The 19990-nt window shown below is 55.9% G+C and overlaps 1 protein-coding gene and 1 long non-coding RNA gene across 4 annotated transcripts; one reads left to right on the forward strand and one right to left on the reverse strand.

Moving 5' to 3' along the window:
• Positions 1–2781: 2781 nt before the first annotated feature.
• LOC140660096 (uncharacterized) lies at positions 2782–5282 on the reverse strand. The gene is made up of 3 exons (XR_012045333.1): positions 5075–5282; positions 4303–4370; positions 2782–3384 (listed from the first exon to the last, which is right to left on the reverse strand). It is a non-coding gene; the product is annotated as an uncharacterized lncRNA (long non-coding RNA).
• A 67-nt stretch (positions 5283–5349) lies between these two features.
• TBX3 (T-box transcription factor 3) lies at positions 5350–19410 on the forward strand. Of its 3 annotated transcripts, none has more exons than XM_072880570.1 (9): positions 5350–5869; positions 6455–6899; positions 8864–9035; positions 10294–10440; positions 12655–12731; positions 14049–14206; positions 15653–16356; positions 17173–17568; positions 18754–19410. In XM_072880570.1, the coding sequence occupies exons 2-9, from the start codon at positions 6505–6507 to the stop codon at positions 18865–18867; spliced, it is 2163 nt and encodes a 720-aa protein (XP_072736671.1). In that variant the 5' UTR covers positions 5350–5869; positions 6455–6504; the 3' UTR covers positions 18868–19410. The 3 variants fall into 3 exon arrangements, with proteins under 3 accessions (XP_072736671.1, XP_072736669.1, XP_072736670.1); XM_072880568.1 differs by having other exon boundaries at positions 5355–5869; positions 8768–9035; XM_072880569.1 differs by having other exon boundaries at positions 5361–5869; positions 8768–9035; positions 17173–19410.
• The last annotated feature ends 580 nt before the right edge of the window (positions 19411–19990 follow it).

Genomic DNA, 19990 nt, shown 5'->3' on the forward strand with positions numbered 1-19990 from the left:
CTATAGGAAACGACAATTAGTGCTACTTCCTGAGCGGCAAGCTGTATGTATATGCCTGGCTATTTAAAAAAAAAACAAAACCAAACACCCTTATCCAAATAGTGAACTCTATTTGCAATTTCTGTTCGGCCAACGGTGGTGGAAGCAGAAGGATGGGTGTAGAGAGGGCGAGGGATGAAGCAGGGCTTTCATTTTGCCTCTGCCAGCAACACACTGGTGAGAAGAACAAGACCAGGGGGGTGGAAAGGGCCACCGGGGCTACGTGTGCAGCGGGTGATGCTTCGTGGCAAGGAGAAACCGAGTGGTGCAAAAATGGCTCGAAAAGGGTAAAAGGGATGCGAGCTGGGAAGGGACGAGGACTGGCCCCAGACCTTGCTGTGCCCCGAAGTGCCCTGGTCGGGGAGGCTGGGCCCGGACGGGAGGCAGAGGGGAGATCTGCAGGAGGTGTCTCTGGGTGCTCCTTTATTTTCTTTTCCCGTTGGTGGCAAAGTGGAGGCGACTGGAGAGCGTTGGAGCCGGCCAGGGACGGGGACAAGGTGAACACAGGTCTTGTGGGGAGGGGAGGAAGCAGGGCAGGGCCGGCGATCTGAGCGCGAGTGATGTTTGTGAGGGGAGTGAAAAATCATAATCCTGGAGCCCTGATATTTGGGCTCCCGCCAGAGCAGGCACCTGGCAGGAGTCAGGTCAGGCAGGGGGGCTCAGGAGAAGCGAGAAGCCAGGGGGGCAGCTAACTGCCAGCACTGCGGTGACCCTGGGCTGGGGGGACGGTGCTCCCTGACCCCACAGTGGCTTTGCCACGGTCAGTGCTGCGCTGCTCCCACTGGGCTGGGCTGTGCCAGGGACACGAGCAGCCTTTCCCAGAGGGTCGCATCCTAGAGAGGTCTGGACCTCTCCAGCTGCTGCCTTCATCTCTTTTTTCCCCAGTGCTCCAACAAGGCATGTGTAATGCTGTCTCTGGGCTCCCCCTGGCCCTGCAAAGCCCTGAGCTTGGCTGCGCTGGGAAGGGGACCTGACCCCCCTGCTCCCCACCTTCACTTCTGTTTGGAGAGATGGGAACAGCCCCTTTGGTTGCGGCAGGACATGGTGGGGCCTAGCCTGCTCAGAGAGAGACATGGGTTTTTTTCTTCTCGCTATTTCTAATGCCTTGCTGTGCTTTTTTGGACCCAGGCAGATTATTTTGCAAAGTTTTCGGGCCAGGCTTTCCGTGAAGTTCAACTGGCAATTGGAGGAAGGGCTCTGCCAAAGGGAAAGGCAAAGAGCTGCTGTAGTGATCCCCCCTCTCCCTGTAGCAGTTTATATAGTCCAAGAATATAGACTTGCTCCCTAAGGGACCCGCTTCATTACACTTGTGGCCTGCAGTTCGACTTTGGGATGGAGCTGTGTCAACACGGCCCCCATTTACTGACACCTTTTGCTGGGCTGGGGAAGGGCCTGCACAGGGCAGGGAAGAGTTTCCCTCGGAAGAAGCGTGTAATCGCTGCTCGCCAGACACCCCCCGTGCTCCAGCCAGTATTTACTGCAAACCTGCCAAAGTAAACCAGCCCGCTGCGTTTTATTTCGGATAAACACAGCGCGGCCACGATGGGGTGTTGCCTTCCAAAGGGCTGGAGACTGAGCGGAGGCTGCGGCGCCGGGGGAAAGGGAGGGAGGAGAGGGATGAATCCTGCAGGGTGCGGGGCGGCTGGCAGGCAGGATGGGCCTGGGCCCCTGGGGACGCTTGGGACCAGCAGCACGATAAGGAAATGCATAGATAGGATGCAAAACCCCACTTACGTTGTGCACGTTGGCCCTGCTCACCATGCACCAGGGCTTGTCCTCTCCTGCAGAGCACCCGCGAGCACCCAGCACACACGGGAGGTGCAAGGGATGCCTCAGGTTTTGCTGTCAGAGCAGGGATTTGCGGTGTACCCCAGGGCACAAATCCCTCCCGGTCGCGCACACCCACACAACATTTCCACGTACACACACAGAGGCCGTGTAGCACGCACGCAGCCCCTCCACGCACGCACACACGCCTCGGAGCTGCTCCCGCAGGCCTGGGAGAAGACGTGTGGGCCCGAAAACTGGGCTGCCTTTATTTTCCTCTTGCCTCCTTCCTCCAGCTGGCTCTTCAGGCCACCGGGAGAGAGCCAGAGCCTCTCTCCTCCCACACCTCCAACACACACGCACGGGGCAGGCTCGCTGCACACCCCGAGCTCTCGTGCAAATGCTAAAAGTTGCTTAGGAGGGTGAAATCTGAGCAAGCGGGGTTCTCCCAGCCGCTCAACCACCAAAGGCCCAGGGTCTGGCCAGCTCCGCTTTTCCTCTGGCCTGGATTGAACCAGGGAAAAGCCGGCGAGGTGCTGGCGATGGCGGCATCAGGGAGCGGAGGAGAGCTGGGGAAGTAGGAACCGCTCCCCCCGCCCCGGCCTTTAGCTCTTTGCGCTCCGAGATTAGAGAGCCCCGGCCTGGCCGCTCTCCGGGGAGACAGCGGAGACCTTTCATGCCTCTTTGAAGAGCCAAGATAGTGTCGGCCTTGGTGCAGCCCAGCCTGCAGACGGGCCGGGAGGCGCGGGGGCAGCCGGCTATCTCGGCGTGCTATCACCCTGCCTCCCCCCGCAACCAGCCCCATTCCCACCTCCACCCCGCTCCCGGCCCTTCGCCATCGACCGCTCTGATCTCCTCTTCTTTTTTCTTTTTTTTTTCCTTACCCCCCCTACCACCCCTTCGCTTTGCCATTCATTTCTGCGGGCCTCCTTATTTATTTATTTCTGCGCCTCACTTATTTATTTATTTCTGGCAAAGAGGCGGCTAACAAGTAGCTGGAAGCACTGGCCAATATTTAACTAAGATGGCTGGCCATCAGGTCCCTTTTGTTTGCTTGCAAATTAATCATCCAGCGCGCAGTCGGCGCCAGGGTAGATTTATCACACACAGAAGGGGGAATGAGGCGGCCGAAGGGAGACAAAGACTGTTCGCACCTTCCCGCTTTTGATCTTAGATTAGTGCAGCCTCCCTTCATAATACGAGTCTCCAGGGGGCTTCGTCGGGGAGGTCACTCGGAACTGGCGGAAGTTTGCACGCCATTAGCCAGACGCTGAAATTGGAAATCATAAGCGGCAAACATTTTATTTTCCTCCGTGGGCCGCTGCGCGGGTGGGTGCCGAGCGCGGTGCAAGGTGCGAGGCAGGCGCGGAGGGCGGCAGCGACTTCAGCCTCTGCCGCGGCGCCGAGGGCGCGCACCGGCGGGGCGGGCGCGGGGGTCGGGGCGCGGCGGGGCTGGGAGCGGCTGCGCTTGTCCTGCGGGAGCCCGCGGGCACCTCCTGGTCCCCGGGAGAGAGCGGCGGCCCGGTAGGGGCAAATTGCGGCAAACTTCTTCAAGCCGCCGGGCGTTTCTTGTGGGCTCTGTTAAAGGGCAGGCATAGGGTTTGGGGGTTCCCACCGCGGCAGCGGCTGGAGGCAGGAGCCCGAGAACGGGTTCCGAGCAGAGGTTGAAAAGACTCGCTTCTTTCGTTGGTAACTAGCTGCACAGCCCAGCCGAGCGCTGTGCGGGTAGCCAAGCTCCTAGCTTCGTGAAACACATCAGACTCCCCCCCCCCCGCGCGTCTTCCCCCCCCATCCTCTTTGAACCCATTACTCCCGCTTCCTTTCCTCCCTCCTCCTCTTTTCTCCATCCACCCCCACCCCCGACCAAAGGGGAGATATTTTGGTGAATGCAAAGCGATCCTAGACGCTGGTTACTACAGGGACTTCACCAAGCTGGCGCCAAGCGCTCTTAACCATGTGCGTCAAAAATGCAATGTTAGAAGAGCTAATCACTTTAGAGGTTCCGCTCCCATCTGCGCGCAGCCAGCGCCGAACCCCCGCGCTCCCCCGCTCCGCTCCCGGAGGATTATCTTCCCCTCTTTAAAACAGGATTGGGGAGTGTCGGGAGATCCCCCAGGGCCCCCCCCCCCGCCCCGGTGGGGGATGATTCGGCACCTCCCAGCGCTGGGATATCCCGCCTGACACACGCGTGGGCGCCCCGTGCCCTGCATGCCCACGGCTCCCACGACAGGCACACAGACGAAGCCCCGTCTTGCTGCCCTGCACTGTCACTCCCCGAGGAACATGTCTCCCCAGAAAACTTCCCAGGCGGATCCTGCCCGGCTCTTCCCTCTCCGTGGGGCCGGCGCAGGCCCACGCGTGATGCCTCCCCCGGGTGGTAGCTGGCTCCATGCGAGCCCGGGCACGGGGGCACCCGGGGATGGCCCCCCCCCCGCCCCGGCTCTGCCCCGGCCCAGGCGCAGGGAAAGCCGCACTTCCCGTCTCCTCCCCGCGCACCTCATGGAAGAGGAGGGGTGTGGGAGCGTAACCCTCTCGGCGCCGGTGCCAGCCGAGTGGCCTTAATCCTCAGCGCCAAAGAAAGAAAGAAAAAAGAATGATAAATGAAAAAAATCCCGTTTTCCACCCGCGCCCCCCCACCCTCCCGGCGCGGTTCGCAGCCGCCGGGCCCGGGGCTGAGCCCAGCGGCGGCCCCTGCCCGCCTGGCCGCAGCCCGCAGCCGCCCACGACAACAATAATAACGGCGGCCGCGGCCGCTGGGGCAGCCGGAGCCGAGCCCCGAGCCGGGGGCAGACCCGCGGGGCCACCCCCGGGCCGGCTCCCACCCCCCCGGGGCTCGCCCCCACATTTGCGGGGGGGAGGAAAGCGCCCGGCCCCCGGCCTGGAGGTCCTGTCTCGTTTAAAGAAAGCAACTTTCCCGGGGCGGGGGGGGGGTACGGGGGGGACACACCAACCGCGGCGGCCGTGGGGACCGGCGGCAGCCGCGACGCGGCGGGGATGGGCGTGCGGCGCGGCGGGCCCCGCGGCCGCCCGAGGTGGGTCCGGAGCCCCGGGGCGGGGGGGCGGCGCCCGGGGTCCCCCCCGCTGCGGGCCGGGAAGCGGCTGCCGGGGCAGAGCTCGCAGTGGCCGGCCCGGCTGGGGTGCGGTGCGGCGGGGGGGGCACCCGGACCCGGACCCCCCACCACCACCACGCGTGGAGCCTCCCCCGCTCCCGGCGCGCCCTCGCCGCCGCTCCAGCGCTGCCGGCAGCCGCCGCCTTGGAAGCTCCTACCGGGGCAGGCAGGCGGAGGAGCGCGCCCTGGAAATGCCCGGCCTGCCATCTCGCCGGGGCCGCGGGAGGCCGGGGCCGGGGCCGGGGGGCGAGGCGGCCCCGAGCACCCCCCCTAGAGGCGGGTGCTGCCGGCCGCCCTCCCCGGCGCTGCCTGCTCCCTCCCCTCTGATCATGTTGACATATTCACACGGCCCGGAGTACTAGTGATGCTTTGCTGCAGCGTTACAGTTTCCGACACCTTCTTTTTATAACTCGGCTCTGTCCCCCTTCCACTCGACCTGTCAAAACCACGCCTATGGAGCCACACAATTGGTCCGAAAGCGTCAAAGAGCCAATCAAGGAGGCTCCAGCTCCCTTGTAACCCACAACACATCCATACAATCTGGTGCACGCAGAGCACAGACTCACAGGGAATTCTCAGAGCTGAGAGGCTCCTTCTCCCTCTCTCTCTCTCTCTCTTTTCCTCTCTTTCTCCCCCCCCCTTTTCTCTTCCTTTCTCTTTCCCTCTCCCTTTCTCCCTCTCTCCTTTGCTGGAGCGCTGCTGGAGAGGAGACGAGAGTGTAATTCTTCCAGATTTTTTTTTTTTTTTCCAAGCAGAGTGAAAGAGAAAGAGAGGGGGAAAAAAATAAAAAAGACAAGGAAGAGGGTGAAAGAAAGAAGAGATCCTGATGGAAATCAGGGCACCCTGACCAGCTCCTGCTTGGAGAGGGGGGAAGGCGAGGCGGAAACGAGATTTCCCTACAAGTTTTTGCTGCTGAAGGTTGCTCAGGAGCCTTCCTCGGTCGGCGAGGGGGGGTGGGTTTGTTTGCTTCTTTCTGCTTTCCCTCCCTTCCCAGCCTCTGCTCTGCAGCCTGACCGTACGGAGGAAAGGTGGAGGGGTGGGGGGGAGGGGAGGGGGAGAGCCAGCCACCCAAAAAGAAAACCCAGCTTCGAGCCGTCACCCTCCGCCACGAAAGAAGAGAAGGGGGATTGAGACCAAGAGAAAAAAGAAGAAGAAGAAAAAAAAGGATCTCGGCTTGTCCAGCCCTTCTGCGGCAACAGGAGCAGACAGCGAACCCGGTGGATTTTTTTTTTTTTTCCCCTTCTTCGGCGCTTCTTTTCCAGCGCAAGGACTTCCACTCAGGAAAAAAAAAAAAAAAGCAAAAACCTGCAGAGACCGAACACAAAAAAAGCAAGACTAATAATGAACAATCTTGTTAATCCGCTGTCCCGAGGGCTGGGGATGTGCCCCGGCTCGGGAAGTTGTAGGCTGTAGAAGTTCTGCCTCTCCCCCATGTACTGTGCTGTCTAGAGCTTGTTTCCCCCCACCCTGTTTTTTGGTGCTTTATTGCTGTTTTATTGTTATTATCTTAATTTTTCTTCTTCATGATGTGCTGTTAGAAACCACTCCGGGACTACTCCAGCAGTAGGAAGACCGAGGAGTGGAGTGGATGAATATACCGATGAGAGATCCAGTAATCCCTGGGACAAGCATGGCTTATCATCCTTTTTTACCTCACCGGGCACCGGACTTTGCCATGAGCGCTGTGTTGGGACACCAGCCTCCCTTCTTCCCGGCTCTGGCTTTGCCTCCCAATGGGGCGGCCGCCCTCTCCCTTCCCGGGGCTCTGGCTAAACCCATCATGGATCAGTTAGTGGGGGCTGCAGAGACTGGTATCCCCTTTTCTTCCCTGGGTCACCAGGCAGCAGCCCATTTGAGGCCTTTAAAAACTCTGGAGCCAGAAGAAGAGGTGGAAGATGACCCGAAAGTGCATCTGGAAGCCAAAGAGCTTTGGGAACAATTCCATAAAAGAGGCACGGAGATGGTGATTACCAAATCGGGAAGGTAGGTCTGGGTCGGGGGTTCGTGCCTTTCTTTCTCCCCCCCTCTCCCCCACCCCTCAGTCTCTGCACCCCACCTGGCTGCTCCAGAGCAAGGCTCTTTTGCCGACAAATTCCTCCATAAAGCTCCTTTCACCTGGAATTATGGAAAGTTTTAGGCAGCTGAAGATCCGAGCCCATCTCGGGCACCACGCTGCAGGGAAAGGCTCGACCACTGAACCACGAACCGGCCCTGCTCAGCGTGTGCGTGTGCAGGGGGCGAGAGGGTCCCTTCATGGTTCAGTTGCTTAATACTTTCTGGAGAAGACTGGTAGCAGAAAGAAAATAATTTAGGGCTGGAAAAGGAGCTGGCCTGATTTCAGCCTTGCTACACGTAGTTTTTCTTCCTTAAAGAAAGAGAAAGGGGAATAAAGGAAAAATTCCTCGGAAGCGGCGTATCGCTGCTGGTGAGGCAGGAGCTGCAGGAGGGCAGATAGGCTCGGTTTATCAGTTGCTGCGCTTGTGCCTGTCTCTCTGCTGGGATCTAGGCGTGCATTTGTGCTGACTAATTATATCTGGAAATGCACAAAAAGCTGACAAAAATACCCAGCGGTCCTGCAACCGCTGCTGTATGGCGGGGAAGGTTTTGCAGCTCCGTGCTGCCTGTCCCTGTATTTATGTAACCTTCACGTGGGAATGAATGAACATACACGGCGGGTCCACGCTCGGCATTTCTGCTTTTTATAGGTTTACCCATCTGAAATCCCTCTCTGTATTCGCTGCCCATTGACATCTGTGCTCTTTTCCAACTCTACCTATCGCTGTGATGACGTGTAGGGAGAGAACCCCCTTCGCACCCGCGTGTTTTTCTAAGGGACTCTCTTTGAAACCTCCCAAACAAGTGGCATGTAATTTGCCGGGAGAATTACTCGAGGAAGCCACTCCTGAAAAGTCTTCTTAGATGGCCTTCGGCTGCCTGGCTGGAGCTTCACCTACTTGCAGAGCGCCCGTTGCAGGCTACAGGCTCAGGAAAAAAAAAATAAAAAAGCAAAACCCTAAAAGCAGCAAGGAGGAAAAAAAAAATAATCCCCTCGCCCGTTTTACTGCTTTCCCCAAGTTTTCTCTGTTAATTGTGGTCAAAAAGTTTTTGCGCGAAAGCCTCGGCGAGCATTAAGCGCTCTTACACGCTGCACAGTCATGTGTTTCCTTTTAAGTTGAGATTGCTGAATGCCAACCGCTCGATATAATAAACAGCAAATTTGTGGTATCCTGTTGCAGTTTCGAGCTGGACTTAGGAGCGGAGGGGAGCGGGGCTTGCGGAGAGCCCTCTGCACGAGTGGGCTGTCACGGGAGGCTCTGGGAGAGCCGGGGCAGCACCCTGCCCTCGCTGCCGGGGTGGCTTTTTCCCCTCCTCTGCGAAGTGAAAAACTCCCCTCTCCGCTCTTCAGCGGTGGACTGGCTGATACTAACGCAGAATATTTATTTTATGGGGGTGCGATCCGTTCTCATGTCTTTGTTTAGGAGGCGAAAAGGAAATAAGGAGAGATCTGAGAGCCTCGAGTGAGGCTTTGCTGTTTAGGAATGGCAGAGGGTAGGCGCCTGCTGATTTCTAGGGAACACGCACCTCTCCCCTCCGCCTCCCATCCCAGGGACCATTTTCTCCTGAAACTTTTAAGCGTTTGAGAAACCTTTTCGCTGGGGGTGGGGGGAAGCCCTTTTGCTGGTAGGACACGCACGACTTTTCTGCTTCTGAGAGCTGAAGCGATTGCTTGGTGGACGCGCTACCGAGATTCAGGAGCTTATTTAAACGCTGTAATTAATTTAATTTTATTTTCGTCTTGTCTTTTCTTTACCCCCCCTCTCCTCCCCCCCCCCGCCTCTTTCTGCCCATAGGAGAATGTTTCCTCCATTTAAAGTGAGATGCACTGGACTGGATAAAAAGGCCAAGTACATTTTATTGATGGATATTGTGGCGGCTGATGATTGTAGGTACAAATTCCATAATTCCCGGTGGATGGTAGCCGGCAAAGCTGACCCTGAAATGCCAAAGAGAATGTACATCCACCCGGACAGCCCGGCCACCGGCGAACAATGGATGTCCAAAGTCGTCACCTTTCACAAGCTGAAGCTCACTAACAACATCTCTGACAAGCACGGATTTGTGAGTGCCTCTTACACCTTCCTCTGCCCCCCTTTCCCCCCCTCGCTGCCTGTCCAGAGCGGTGGGTCCCGGCGGGGGGGGGTCGGCCCGGGAGCGCAGCGGCTGCTCGGCCGGAGCCGTGCCCGCAGCCCCGGCTGGCAGCTCCCGCGGCGGGAGAAGTGCGGGGAAAAGGGGGAGTAAATCCCCCCCTGCATGCCCACGGGGGACGTGCATCTGTCCGGTTTATACTATTCCTTGTTTTTTTCTGTTGCTGAGGTCAGGATTAAACACCCGGGTTTATTCCGTAACCTCCCCGTGCCATTCAGCATTAACTTTAGAGAGATATTTCCAGCATAGCGCAACTCGATATTTCTCGGAGCTGCCTTGACTTTATATATCTCTCTATATTTTTTTTTTAATGAAGTCGATCACACTTTTTAAGCGTAGGAAAATAGTATGCATATGTGTATAAAGGGCTTAAAGGCCTAAGTACGCAAACATTTAAATATATATTAATCTGGATAATGTAAAGCAAGCCGGAGTGAAAATAAACAGGGTCCAAAATCGGAGGTCAAGTTGCCCATTCATGTCTCTCCACTCCTTTACATTTACTGGGTGTGCAGAGATAAAAACTTACCCTCAGAGTGAAATCAAACAAACCTGCTGATAAGTGCTCTGCCGATCCTTGCCATTTCTTTCTATTCCTGGGAAAGCCTCCGCCTCGGAGCCGGCGGTTGCTGGTGGTGGCCGCGGTCGGGGGATCTCTAATGTGCCGAAGATTGCATTTGCTGGCTGTGATTTGATTAGGCGATACATTTTTGCCTTTCGCAGAAGGCCTTAAGTGGATTGGGGCAAGCAATTAGACCTAGCCAAGGCTCTCGTGGTGGTGTTACGATTGTAGCTGCTGCTGCTCCTTTACTTGATTTTATTTTTTTTTTTCACGTTGAAGTCAAAAGACATTGCGGCCGGAGCCCAAACAGCTTCTCCCCCTCTCCTAGGAGAGCTCTGCTGGGATTTTGCCCCCCCCCCGAGAGGTCCAGCGGAGAGCCTAACCCCGGCGAGCTGGAGCTGTCAGTGCTTTTTGTTGGATGCTGCGAGGAGTGTGCGTGTGTTTGGAGTGTGCTCGGCGGGGAGGAGGAGTGAGGGGAGGAAGGAGAGGGAAGGCAAATTAGGAGGAGAAAGTGCCGATGGCTGGGGAAGTGCGAGGCGGGGGTGCTGCTCCAGCTGACCGTCTTCTTTCCCCCCCCGCCCTCTCCGCTGCCGGCCGCTGCCCCCCCAGACCATTTTAAACTCCATGCACAAGTACCAGCCCCGGTTCCACATCGTCCGAGCAAACGATATTCTCAAGCTTCCCTATAGCACGTTCAGGACCTACGTTTTCCCGGAGACTGAATTCATCGCAGTGACCGCATACCAGAATGATAAGGTAAGGAGATTAAGAAAGGATTTGTTTTACGTGTTTTGGCTTTTAAGAGAGCTTTTACTCTGCATTGTTCCCTTAAAAATCACGAAGCCCATCCCGCTCCTCTCTCTCTCCCCCCCTCGTCTTTCCCCCCAAACCTCCTTGATCCAACTTCGGGAAGGCGCCGGGGGAGGGGGTCGGGCACTCTCCTAATACCGACCTCGGGGAAGGCAATTAAAAGGGAGGTCTGGGGGGGGCTGATTAGGGGTTTTTTCGCTCCCCGGTATGGGGAAAGCGGTAGGATGGGGTGGGGATCGCTGCTTTCAGTGTGGATTTAATCTAAGGCGCATCAGAAAAAAAAAAAAAAAAAAAAAGAATCGGCTCCGTGTGTCGAAAGACAGAGGGGGGAGAGCAGCGGGGCTGGAGATTTTGTAATTCTTCCTGGCCTTTGTGCTGTTTTAGCTCCTTTAACAGCAATTGGCAATAAGGCTGGAGCGCACGTCTGGTTCCTATTATTATTATATTATGATTTTTTTTTTTTGCATCCTGCAGTGTTTTATTATTTTTTGTGGTGCAGAAATATGCTCTGATCAGAGAGGGGTATCTCGCTTGAATTTAGCTGGAAGGTCTGAAAGAGCCAGTGTGAGAAAGTTTTGCAGCGCTGCAGACGCTGCCTTTGGATTTCTGCTGGTTTATTGTCGCTTGCGACGAAGGTGGTATATTTGGGAGAGTGGCAAATGGCGAATTTACGATAATTAAGTCAAGTGGAAGGAAGCGAAGGAGCCAAAAGAGGGGCTTTGATTTTTTTTCTGTCTCTAACTTATAACTTTGCGTGCGTGTGCGTGAAGCGCAGAGGGTCTGGCTGGGCAGCGCCCGCTCGCTGCAGCTTCCCCCTGCCTCCCTCGGCCCCCTCGCATCCTTCACGATTAAAAATTAAGGGCTGTAGAGAGGGGGGCTGCACCCTTCTGCCCTCGGTTTCCAAAAAGCCACTTCGCCCTCGGGGCTCGGGCGCTTTTCCTCTCTCGCTGCGGCCGGGCGCTTGCAAGGAAACGGAAAGAAAACGTGTGTACAGAGAGTAGACTTTGCTTTGGGGCTTATCAGCAGGGCTGTTCGCCCCGGTCTATCAGCTGGGGCCGGCTTGGTTGAAGGGCAGAAAGGAGCATATTTGTCTGATTGCCATGAAATCGCCCGGGAAGCGGCGTGCGGGAGCGGCGGGGAGCCCTCGGCTCCGGCGCTGCGGGAGCCGCCTCGCCGGCAGGTCAGAAGGCACGGCCGGGATCACCTGGATTAAAAGTCCTGCTGGTTTTTAGCAGTGGGTTTTCCTGCTCTGTCCTCGTCCCGCCTGTGCGGCGGGGGGCGGAGGGGGGGTAGCTCGGGAGCCGGGGCCGGTCCTGCCCCGCACTCGGCCGCAGGCAGGGGTTTGCTCTTCGGGGTCCTGCTCTCCTCTCACATTGGAGGGTTGCGGCGCTTCCAGCCCGGTCCAGGACCGGGACCGGGAGCGGGGCGGCGGGCAGGCGGCATCCCCGGCCCTGCCAACCGCATCCCGTTATAACGAGGGGAGCCCCCGGCCGGGCTTTGAACCGCCTCCGCGCATCGTACGCCGAGGCAGGGGGGGTTGCGGGGTGCTCTGCACACCCCCCCATCCCTCCAAACGGAGGAAGAAACGGGCATTCCCAGCGATAACCCCGATCCCGAGGAAACCCCCAAGCATTCACCAAAGAACTTAAACTTACACCCCCCCAAAAAAACCCAGCCTGCTCCTGGCACCCCCAGTGCCCCAACACACACGCACACGCGGAGCATAATGCGATTATATAAAGTATTTTATTATAGCAAGGGGGTGGGTATGATTCCTTTGCGGTTTAATTATGGCATTTAAAGAGTTTTAAGCGCAGGCATAACTTGCATGGATCGCATTGCACGGCTAAATTAATTCCGATGCGGTGGCAGCAACACGGGGCTCTTTCATTGCCACCACAGCCCGGGTCACCGGCCAGCCCGGCCGGGGGATTGGGTGCGAGCTGCCTCCAAACCGGCTCGGGAAAACGCGGAGATTCACCCCAAAACCAAGGACCTTTGCCCCCTGCCCTGTCCCGCTCCTGCCGAGGTCCTGCTGGTGCTGGGGGAACTGGGGAGAGGGGTTTTTGCTGTTGTTTTTTAATACAAAATCTCCTCATTTCTGCCCCAACCGCTTGCCTGTTTTGTTGTGGTTTTTTTTTTTTTTCCTCCATCCTATAGATCACTCAATTAAAAATTGACAACAACCCCTTTGCCAAAGGTTTTCGGGACACCGGGAATGGAAGGAGGGAAAAAAGGTGAGTCTGGATAGATTATATATAGGCGCCTCACTTGGTTTTCGTGTGTAAAGCTCCGAACACGAGCAGAGGTCAAAATCACCTCGCCTCGCCTCCAAACCACACTTCCCCCCGCCAAAATTCATAAGGATCTTGTCGTTAATAACGCCAAACTGATTGCCTGGGAATTCTTTCCTGCTTTCCACGTTTATTTTTTTACATCGCAGGGGATGGCTGGCCAAAGGGATGTCGGTGCATTAAGCAAATATCACTGGAGAAAGAAGTTTCCCTTAAAATTTTGAGAGGAATATGACACTATAGTTTGTATTTGGACTGGGAAAGAGGGAGAAGTGAGAGCAGAGCTGATCACTGGCTGGATCTCCTCTGACATTTTCCCGGGGACTGTATCGAAAAGACTAAAGTGTGGAGGAGAAACATATAAATAAACTGTTTTGACAGAGATGTCTCGTGAATATGGGAGTAATTAATGATAGAAGATTCTTTATTTTTTCCAAAAGCAGCAGGACACAGTTTGTGCCCCAGGTAGACAGACGGACAGAACTTGTTATAATGGGACTCAAGATTTTTATTTTTAATATTGCAGAAAATAGAGAAAGGGGTGATTTTTTTTTCATTTGATGGGGGATTTGTCTTTGTTTTGTTTTGTTACAGCATGTTATATCCAAGACAGGATGTTTTAGCCATTTGCACTTGGGTTTAGATAGTGAATAAATCTGTCTGTTCCTCTTTTTTTAACAAAAAAAGGGGGTGGAGGGGATGTACTGTAAAACAAGAGGCCTGTCTCCCTGCCCAGCACACACACACACGCGCGCCAGCTCCTCTTGTCCGTCAGTGTGAAAATAAAGCCAACGCTGGAGCCACAGGACGGAAATGATTTCTAATTTCTCTCTAAATATAAATAGATTTTTACTCCGGGTTAATTGTTGGTGAAAAGATTACATAAAGTGCCTAACAAAATAACCACTTCCTAGCAATCTTAGCAACCATTAAGATGGCTCATATCTCTGGAACATCCTCGCCTTTTAAAAGCTAATCTCCAGGGAATGCTTCCCTCTCCCCTCCGCCCCTTGTCGTTAATATCTGCCCTTGCTGAGGAGCTGCTCGCCTCTTCCAAGAAATCTCCTCTCATTAGCAGCCAAGTCCTGCCTGAGAGAAACGCCTTCCCCCCTCGAGGGGACCTTGGCCCTTGACTCCCCTGCCCCCGTCATCCCCAAATAGGATCTCAAGAAGGGGCTGGGATGGGGAGTCCCGGGGGGTCCCGGGGGGTGCCGGGGGGGTGCCGGGGTCCGCTCGCCCAGCGGGTGCGTGTGCCCGTAGGAAGCAGCTGACCCTGCAGTCCATGCGGGTGTACGACGAGAGGCAGAAGAAGGAGAACCCCACCTCGGACGAGTCGTCCAACGAGCAGACGGCCTTCAAGTGCTTCGCCCAGTCCTCCTGCCCCGCCGTGCCCGCCGTCGGCACCTCCAGCCTCAAAGGTGAGAGCTGCGGCCCTCGGGTCCCCCCGCCGCCCCCGGGGAGAGCCTGGGCGCCCGCTCTGCGGGCGAGGGATCCCGGTCTTGCCGCTGCCCGCTGGCACCGGCAGTTCTTCCTTCTTTCCTTCCTTCTTTCCTTCCTTTACCTTGCTTTCTTTCTCTTTTCTCTGTGTTCTCTCTTTGCTCGCTTCTCTCCTCTCTCTTTCCTCTCGCTTCTTTCTTTTATCTTTTCTTTTTCCCTCCCTCTCTGTCCTTCGTGCTCTTTTTATCTTTTTCTTTGTCTCCCCCTTCCCTCCTTCCCTTCTTTTCCTTTTCTCTCACTCTCCTTGCTTTCTTTCTTTTGCTTTCTTCTCCTTTCCCTCTCCCCTGCTTTCTCTCTCTCTTTCTCCCTCTCTGCCCTTCTCGCTGTTTCCCTCTCACTTTCTTTCTCTCCTTCTCCCTCTCCCCCCGGCCTCCCTCTCCTCCCGCTGCACGTTCATTCCTCCCCTCCTTGGTTCAGAAAGGAGCCAGCTCCGAGTCAAGGGAGCAAAGACAGACCACGGGGCAAAAGTTCAAAACTGGAGTCACTCCATTAATATTCCTCTCTGAATCTGTTATTAGAGGAAGGATCTTTCCCCTGGATACAGTCCCGAACTTTGTTATAGAAAAGTCACCCTCGATTTCTCCCCGTGCGGGGCTGGGAGCTGTCTGCAGCTCTCTCACATGTATTAATCCATCCAGGGGCGGGGGGTGCAGGGGGAGGAGGAAACAACCTCTTTTTTGTTGTTGCTTTACTCGTTTGTTTAAAGTCCTGCCGAGCTGAGGGGAGGGGAGGGGAGCTGGGAGGGGACCCGAAAAGCAAACCAGAGCTTCGCACCTGGGGCGCTGAAATTAGGAGATGAAGTGCAGAGGAATCCAGCGAAGCCGTGCATGCGTTTGGGGAGGAGGAGGGGGGGTCCAGGGGGTGATGGAGGCGGGTGTGTGTGTCTGCGTGTATGTGTCTGTGTTCAAAGTTTGCCCGTTGAAAGGGCTGAAAACTTTGGAAAATTTCTCAGGAGACGCGTCCCCAGGGCCTTCCAACCCCACCGGGAGGACGCTGCTGTCCCCGCCGCTCCGCTGCCTCGGCCGCGGCCGGGGGGGGGTCGCCGGGGGCTCGCCGGTGCCCCGGGCAGCCCCGGCGGAGCAGAGCCGCTGGCCCCGGCCCCCCCCGGCTGGGGGTCGCTCCTCCGGGCCGCCGCTTTGCTCCGCAGCCAGTTTTGCTGTGCTGGGTAAAACTCGGGTCGGCTTGGATGGGGCGGGCGGTGGGAGGCGGGGATGTATTTATTTATATAATAATAATAAAAAAAAGGGAAGTATTTACATTTAAATCTCTGGCCGGCCAGGAAGCCTCTCTGCCCCCTCTCCCAGCCCGACGGGGGTTTAGGGACGTGCAGTGCCAGATCCCAGCCCCGGGCTCCCTTTGTCTTGCAGATCTCTGCCCCAGCGAGGGAGACAGCGATGCAGACAGCAAAGATGATCCCTTGCTAGAAGCCAACGAGTCGGGCAAAATCAGCACGACGACCGCCCCCACCCCAGCGCCGGCCAGCTCCGCCGCGGCCGTGGGAGACGACCCCCGGGAGAAGGGGAGCAGCCCCTCCAAAAGCCACTTCTTTCCCGGGGACTCGGCGGGGAGCCGGAGCCGAGAGAGGACGGAGAAAGCCCCTCCGGACTCCCGGCACAGCCCGGCTGCTATCTCTTCCAGCACCCGGGGGGGAAGCCTGAGCGGCGAGGAACTGAAAAGCCCCCTCAGGGATGGCCCCAAAGTAGATGAGAACCGGCTGCTGGGTAAAGAGCCCTTCGCCCCCCTCACGGTCCAGACCGACAGCACGGCCCACCTGAGCCAGGGACACTTGCAGAACCTCGGCTTCCCCCCTGCCCTGGCCGGCCAGCAGTTCTTCAACCCGCTGGGGAACGGGCACCCGCTGCTGCTGCACCCCGGGCAGTTCGCCATGGGGGGGGCTTTCTCCGGCATGGCCGCGGGTATGGGTCCCCTGCTCGCCACCGTCTCCGGGGCATCCGCTGGTGTCTCGGGACTGGACAACACGGTCATGGCCACGGCGGCGGCCCAGGGACTCTCGGGAGCATCGGCGGCTGCTTTGCCTTTCCATCTGCAGCAGCACGTCCTGGCTTCTCAGGTACCGCATCCCCCCCGCGCTGCCCCTCCGGGGCAGGGGGGCTCCGTCCCGGGGGAAGGGGGGGAGCAGCGGGGCACCCCCTTTAGCTTCCCCGCTGAGGGTTCCCCCCCCCCGGCTCTCTCGGGGCAGGCGCCGGGTTTGGGGGAAAGTCGGAGGTGGGAAAGACCCAGGACGGGGGGGGGATTGGGGGTGGCCCGGCTTGAACTCCCGGAGTCCTTCCCCCCACCCCGCTGTCCTCTAGCTCCTGTGCTCCCTGGGACACTGTCCCGGGGCCAGGCCTCTGCCCCCCGCCCGGGGGCCTCGGCGGCTCCCCCGGGGCAGCCCCAGCTCGCAGCTCGGCGGTGCGGGGCGCGCCGCAGCCTGGGGAGCGGAGCCGCCGCCGGGGGCGGGGGGGGGAAGCCTGGGGCTGCCCTGCGGGGTGGCGGCCGTACCTGCGGGGACAGAGCGGTTGTCCCAGCGAAAGAAAAGCTCCCCGAGGAGGAGGGGAGTGGGGGAGAGACACCACGGCCCTTATCTCATCTCGCCCCCGTTGGGCCACGACCCCCCCCGCGGGAGGGGGGCCGGCGGGGTGGGGACCGTGCAGGACAGAGCCTCGGCAGGGGCTGCCTCGGGGGGGTGCGGGTGGTTTTGGCCTCGGCGCTGGGAGGACGGGTCTTCGCCCCCTCCTGTGGGCAGCAGCAGCTCGGCCGCTGTCAGCTCTCCCACTGGCGTGTGCGTGGGGGGGTGCTGGCGTGGGGGTGCCGTGGAGCATCGCCGGGGGGGGGGGGGATGCGCAGGGCGGTAACCCTTTCCTTTCTCTCTCCTCCCCTGCCGCAGGGCCTGGCCATGTCTCCCTTCGGAAGCCTCTTCCCCTACCCCTACACCTACATGGCGGCGGCGGCCGCCGCCTCCAGCGCCGCCTCCAGCTCGGTGCACCGGCACCCCTTCCTCAACGCCGTGCGGCCGCGGCTCCGCTACAGCCCCTACCCGCTGCCCGTCCCCCTGCCCGACGGCAGCAGCCTCCTCACCACCGCCCTGCCCGGCCTGGCCGCCGGCTCCGGCGAGGGCAAAGCGGGGGGGCTGACCACCAGCCCCGGTTCCGTGCCCCTGGACTCCGCCTCGGACCTCACCAGCCGCTCGTCCACCCTCTCCTCCGGCTCCGTCTCCCTCTCCCCCAAACTGGGCGCAGACAAGGAGGCGGCCACCAGCGAACTGCAAAACATCCAGCGCCTGGTCAGTGGGCTCGACCCCAAGCAGGACAGATCCCGCAGCGGCTCCCCGTAACCCCCTGGCCTCCGGGAGCTCATTTCAAATCAGTCTCGCAGTGCACTTTGTTTGAAAGAAACCACATCCTCCACCCGCGAGTTGTTTTTTTTTTAACCCCCCTCTTTCATTTTGGGTTTTCTTCCCCTTTCTACTTTTTAAAATATAAAATCCCCCGGCGTTGTGCGCGCGTTTATCAGCAAGAAGGTATCTGGCGAAGCAGGGGGGTGAGGGTAGGGAGAGGGTCGGGGATGGGGGAGCGGAGCCGAGGTGGGAGAGCTGGGTCGGAGGCTGCTCGCAGGGAGCAGGCTGGCCCGGCCGGGTCACCGGCGGGCTTGTGGCATCCTCCTTTCTTTCTTTTTTTTTTTTTTTAACTGTGTAAAAGAAAAAAAAAAAAAAAAAACAGAAAAAAAGGAAAAAACACCTAAAAGCAAAAATAAAACAAAAAAAATCAAACAAGCTCATGAATAAAAATCAAGTAAGAGAAGTGATTTTTTCTTTCCGAAAGAAAAGTGTGTAAGTAACTCGCATATTGGTTCTTCAACAGTTGTTTCCTGGGTGGGTTGTTAACGACAACCCCCTTAGTCAATATTAAGGGAAGCTGTGTGTTTAAAATATTCTTGTGATGTCTGAGAGCCAGTCGGTGGCTTTTTTTGCATGTTCCATAGTAGTCTGCTTTTTTTGGGGGGGTTATTTTTTTATTTCGGTGGGGTTTTGTTGTTTATTTTTAATGCTCGTTTCAAATCCCAGGGAAAAAAAAATTATTATTATTAATAATAATAAAAACAAAAATAAGACCCTCGTCCCTCTACCTTAAACATCCTCCCTGTAGCAACAACAATAAGAAGTGTAGTTGGAAAGAAAAAAAAAAAAGTGAATTTATTTTATCTAAAAACCTCTGTAGCTTGACTGTAGGTTTATCACAGCTTTCCCTCTTTAATTGTATATGCAATAACAAGGTTTAAACATACTGAGAAGAAGAAAAGAGCGGACACTATTATTAAAACAAAGTATTTATGTAATTATTTGATAACTCTTGTAAATACGTGGAATATGAATACTCAAAATTAAACTTTAATTTATTGACATTGTACATATCTCTGTAAATACGACTGCAGCTGTCTTTTTTTTTTTTCCTTCTGTTTTTGTTTTTAGTCGTTTTCATTTCAAGTTCGTAATTCCTTCAAACATACACCCCGACCCAGAGGAGAAATACCCCCGTTTCTGAGGGCTCACTGTTTAAATCGGAGTTCACCCCAGAAAACCTGACCTCGTCCTTTCGTAAAGGAGCCGAATGCAAAAGGCAAAGCAGAAACAAACACAATTAATCAAAGACCTGTAAAAAAAAAATAAATAAAAGAGAGAAAAAGCAATGTGCCATGATAGCTTCTAACCCTCGATTTCTTCAGTGTTCCAAGTGCTACTTTCCGTATAAAATGTCAACAACAACAACATTATATACGTTAATACACGACAACAGGCTTCTCCAGTGGCTTGAGAGAAAAAAAAAGATGAAGATTCTAGGATTTTCTTTACTTTTGTATTATTTTTTCCCCATTTCCTTGGTGTGTCAAAAAAACCAACCCCACGACGGAGTTTTACTACTGTGCTTATTGTTGTCTTTGTTTGAGTGAGTGCATATTTTCTTGGCTTGAAAGTCAGGTGCTCAGAGCTGGTTCAAAGGAAAAAAAAATATGAAGGTATATTTTGTGTTATATAAATGTTGCGAAGTTCTTGATTTTTTTTTTCTGTAATTTTTTTTTTTCCCTTTTAAAAGTCACTGAAGTTTCAATAAATTTTTATTGAAATGTCTTGGGCGTACTGTGAAATGCCTTCACCCCAGCCCTCCCGAAAGTGCCTGGGAGGATGGAGGGGTTGAAAGATATATATCCCTCCTCTGCCTTTCTCCTCCGCCCCCCCATCCCCTTCCCAATATTAAGATATTTCTCCTGGAAGGAGCTAGTATGAACCAGTCGGGATGGTGTGGTTTGAATTGTTGGGGGGGAAGTACGAGTTTTAAGCAAGCTGTTTAATGTACCTTTTCCGTCTTCAGCCCTCTCGCTTTTAAAGTCGATCCAGAGGCTACCAAGTCACCTCTTTTAATGGAAGAATATTAAGTGGCGTTTGAAAAGTTAATGAGAAAGGCTCAGCTAGGCTTTTATCTGTCATAAATTAATAAAGCAAAAGTGAAGAATTAGAGAATAGATCGGTTAAATTTTAATGCAGAGCCCTCCTCCAAAGTTTCCAGGTAAAGTACTGGTGTTGCTGGGCTCGTTTTCCCTCCCGTCCGGGCAGAGGAATTGGCTTTTCCAGTTAGTTATCACCTGGAAATACATGGTTGAGGTTTTTTTTTCCCCCCTCCCTTGGAATCGCCCCTTTTCGCCCTTGGGCT

This window comes from Ciconia boyciana, chromosome 15 (genome assembly GCF_034638445.1).
Source record: "Ciconia boyciana chromosome 15, ASM3463844v1, whole genome shotgun sequence".
Lineage (NCBI taxonomy): Eukaryota > Metazoa > Chordata > Aves > Ciconiiformes > Ciconiidae > Ciconia > Ciconia boyciana.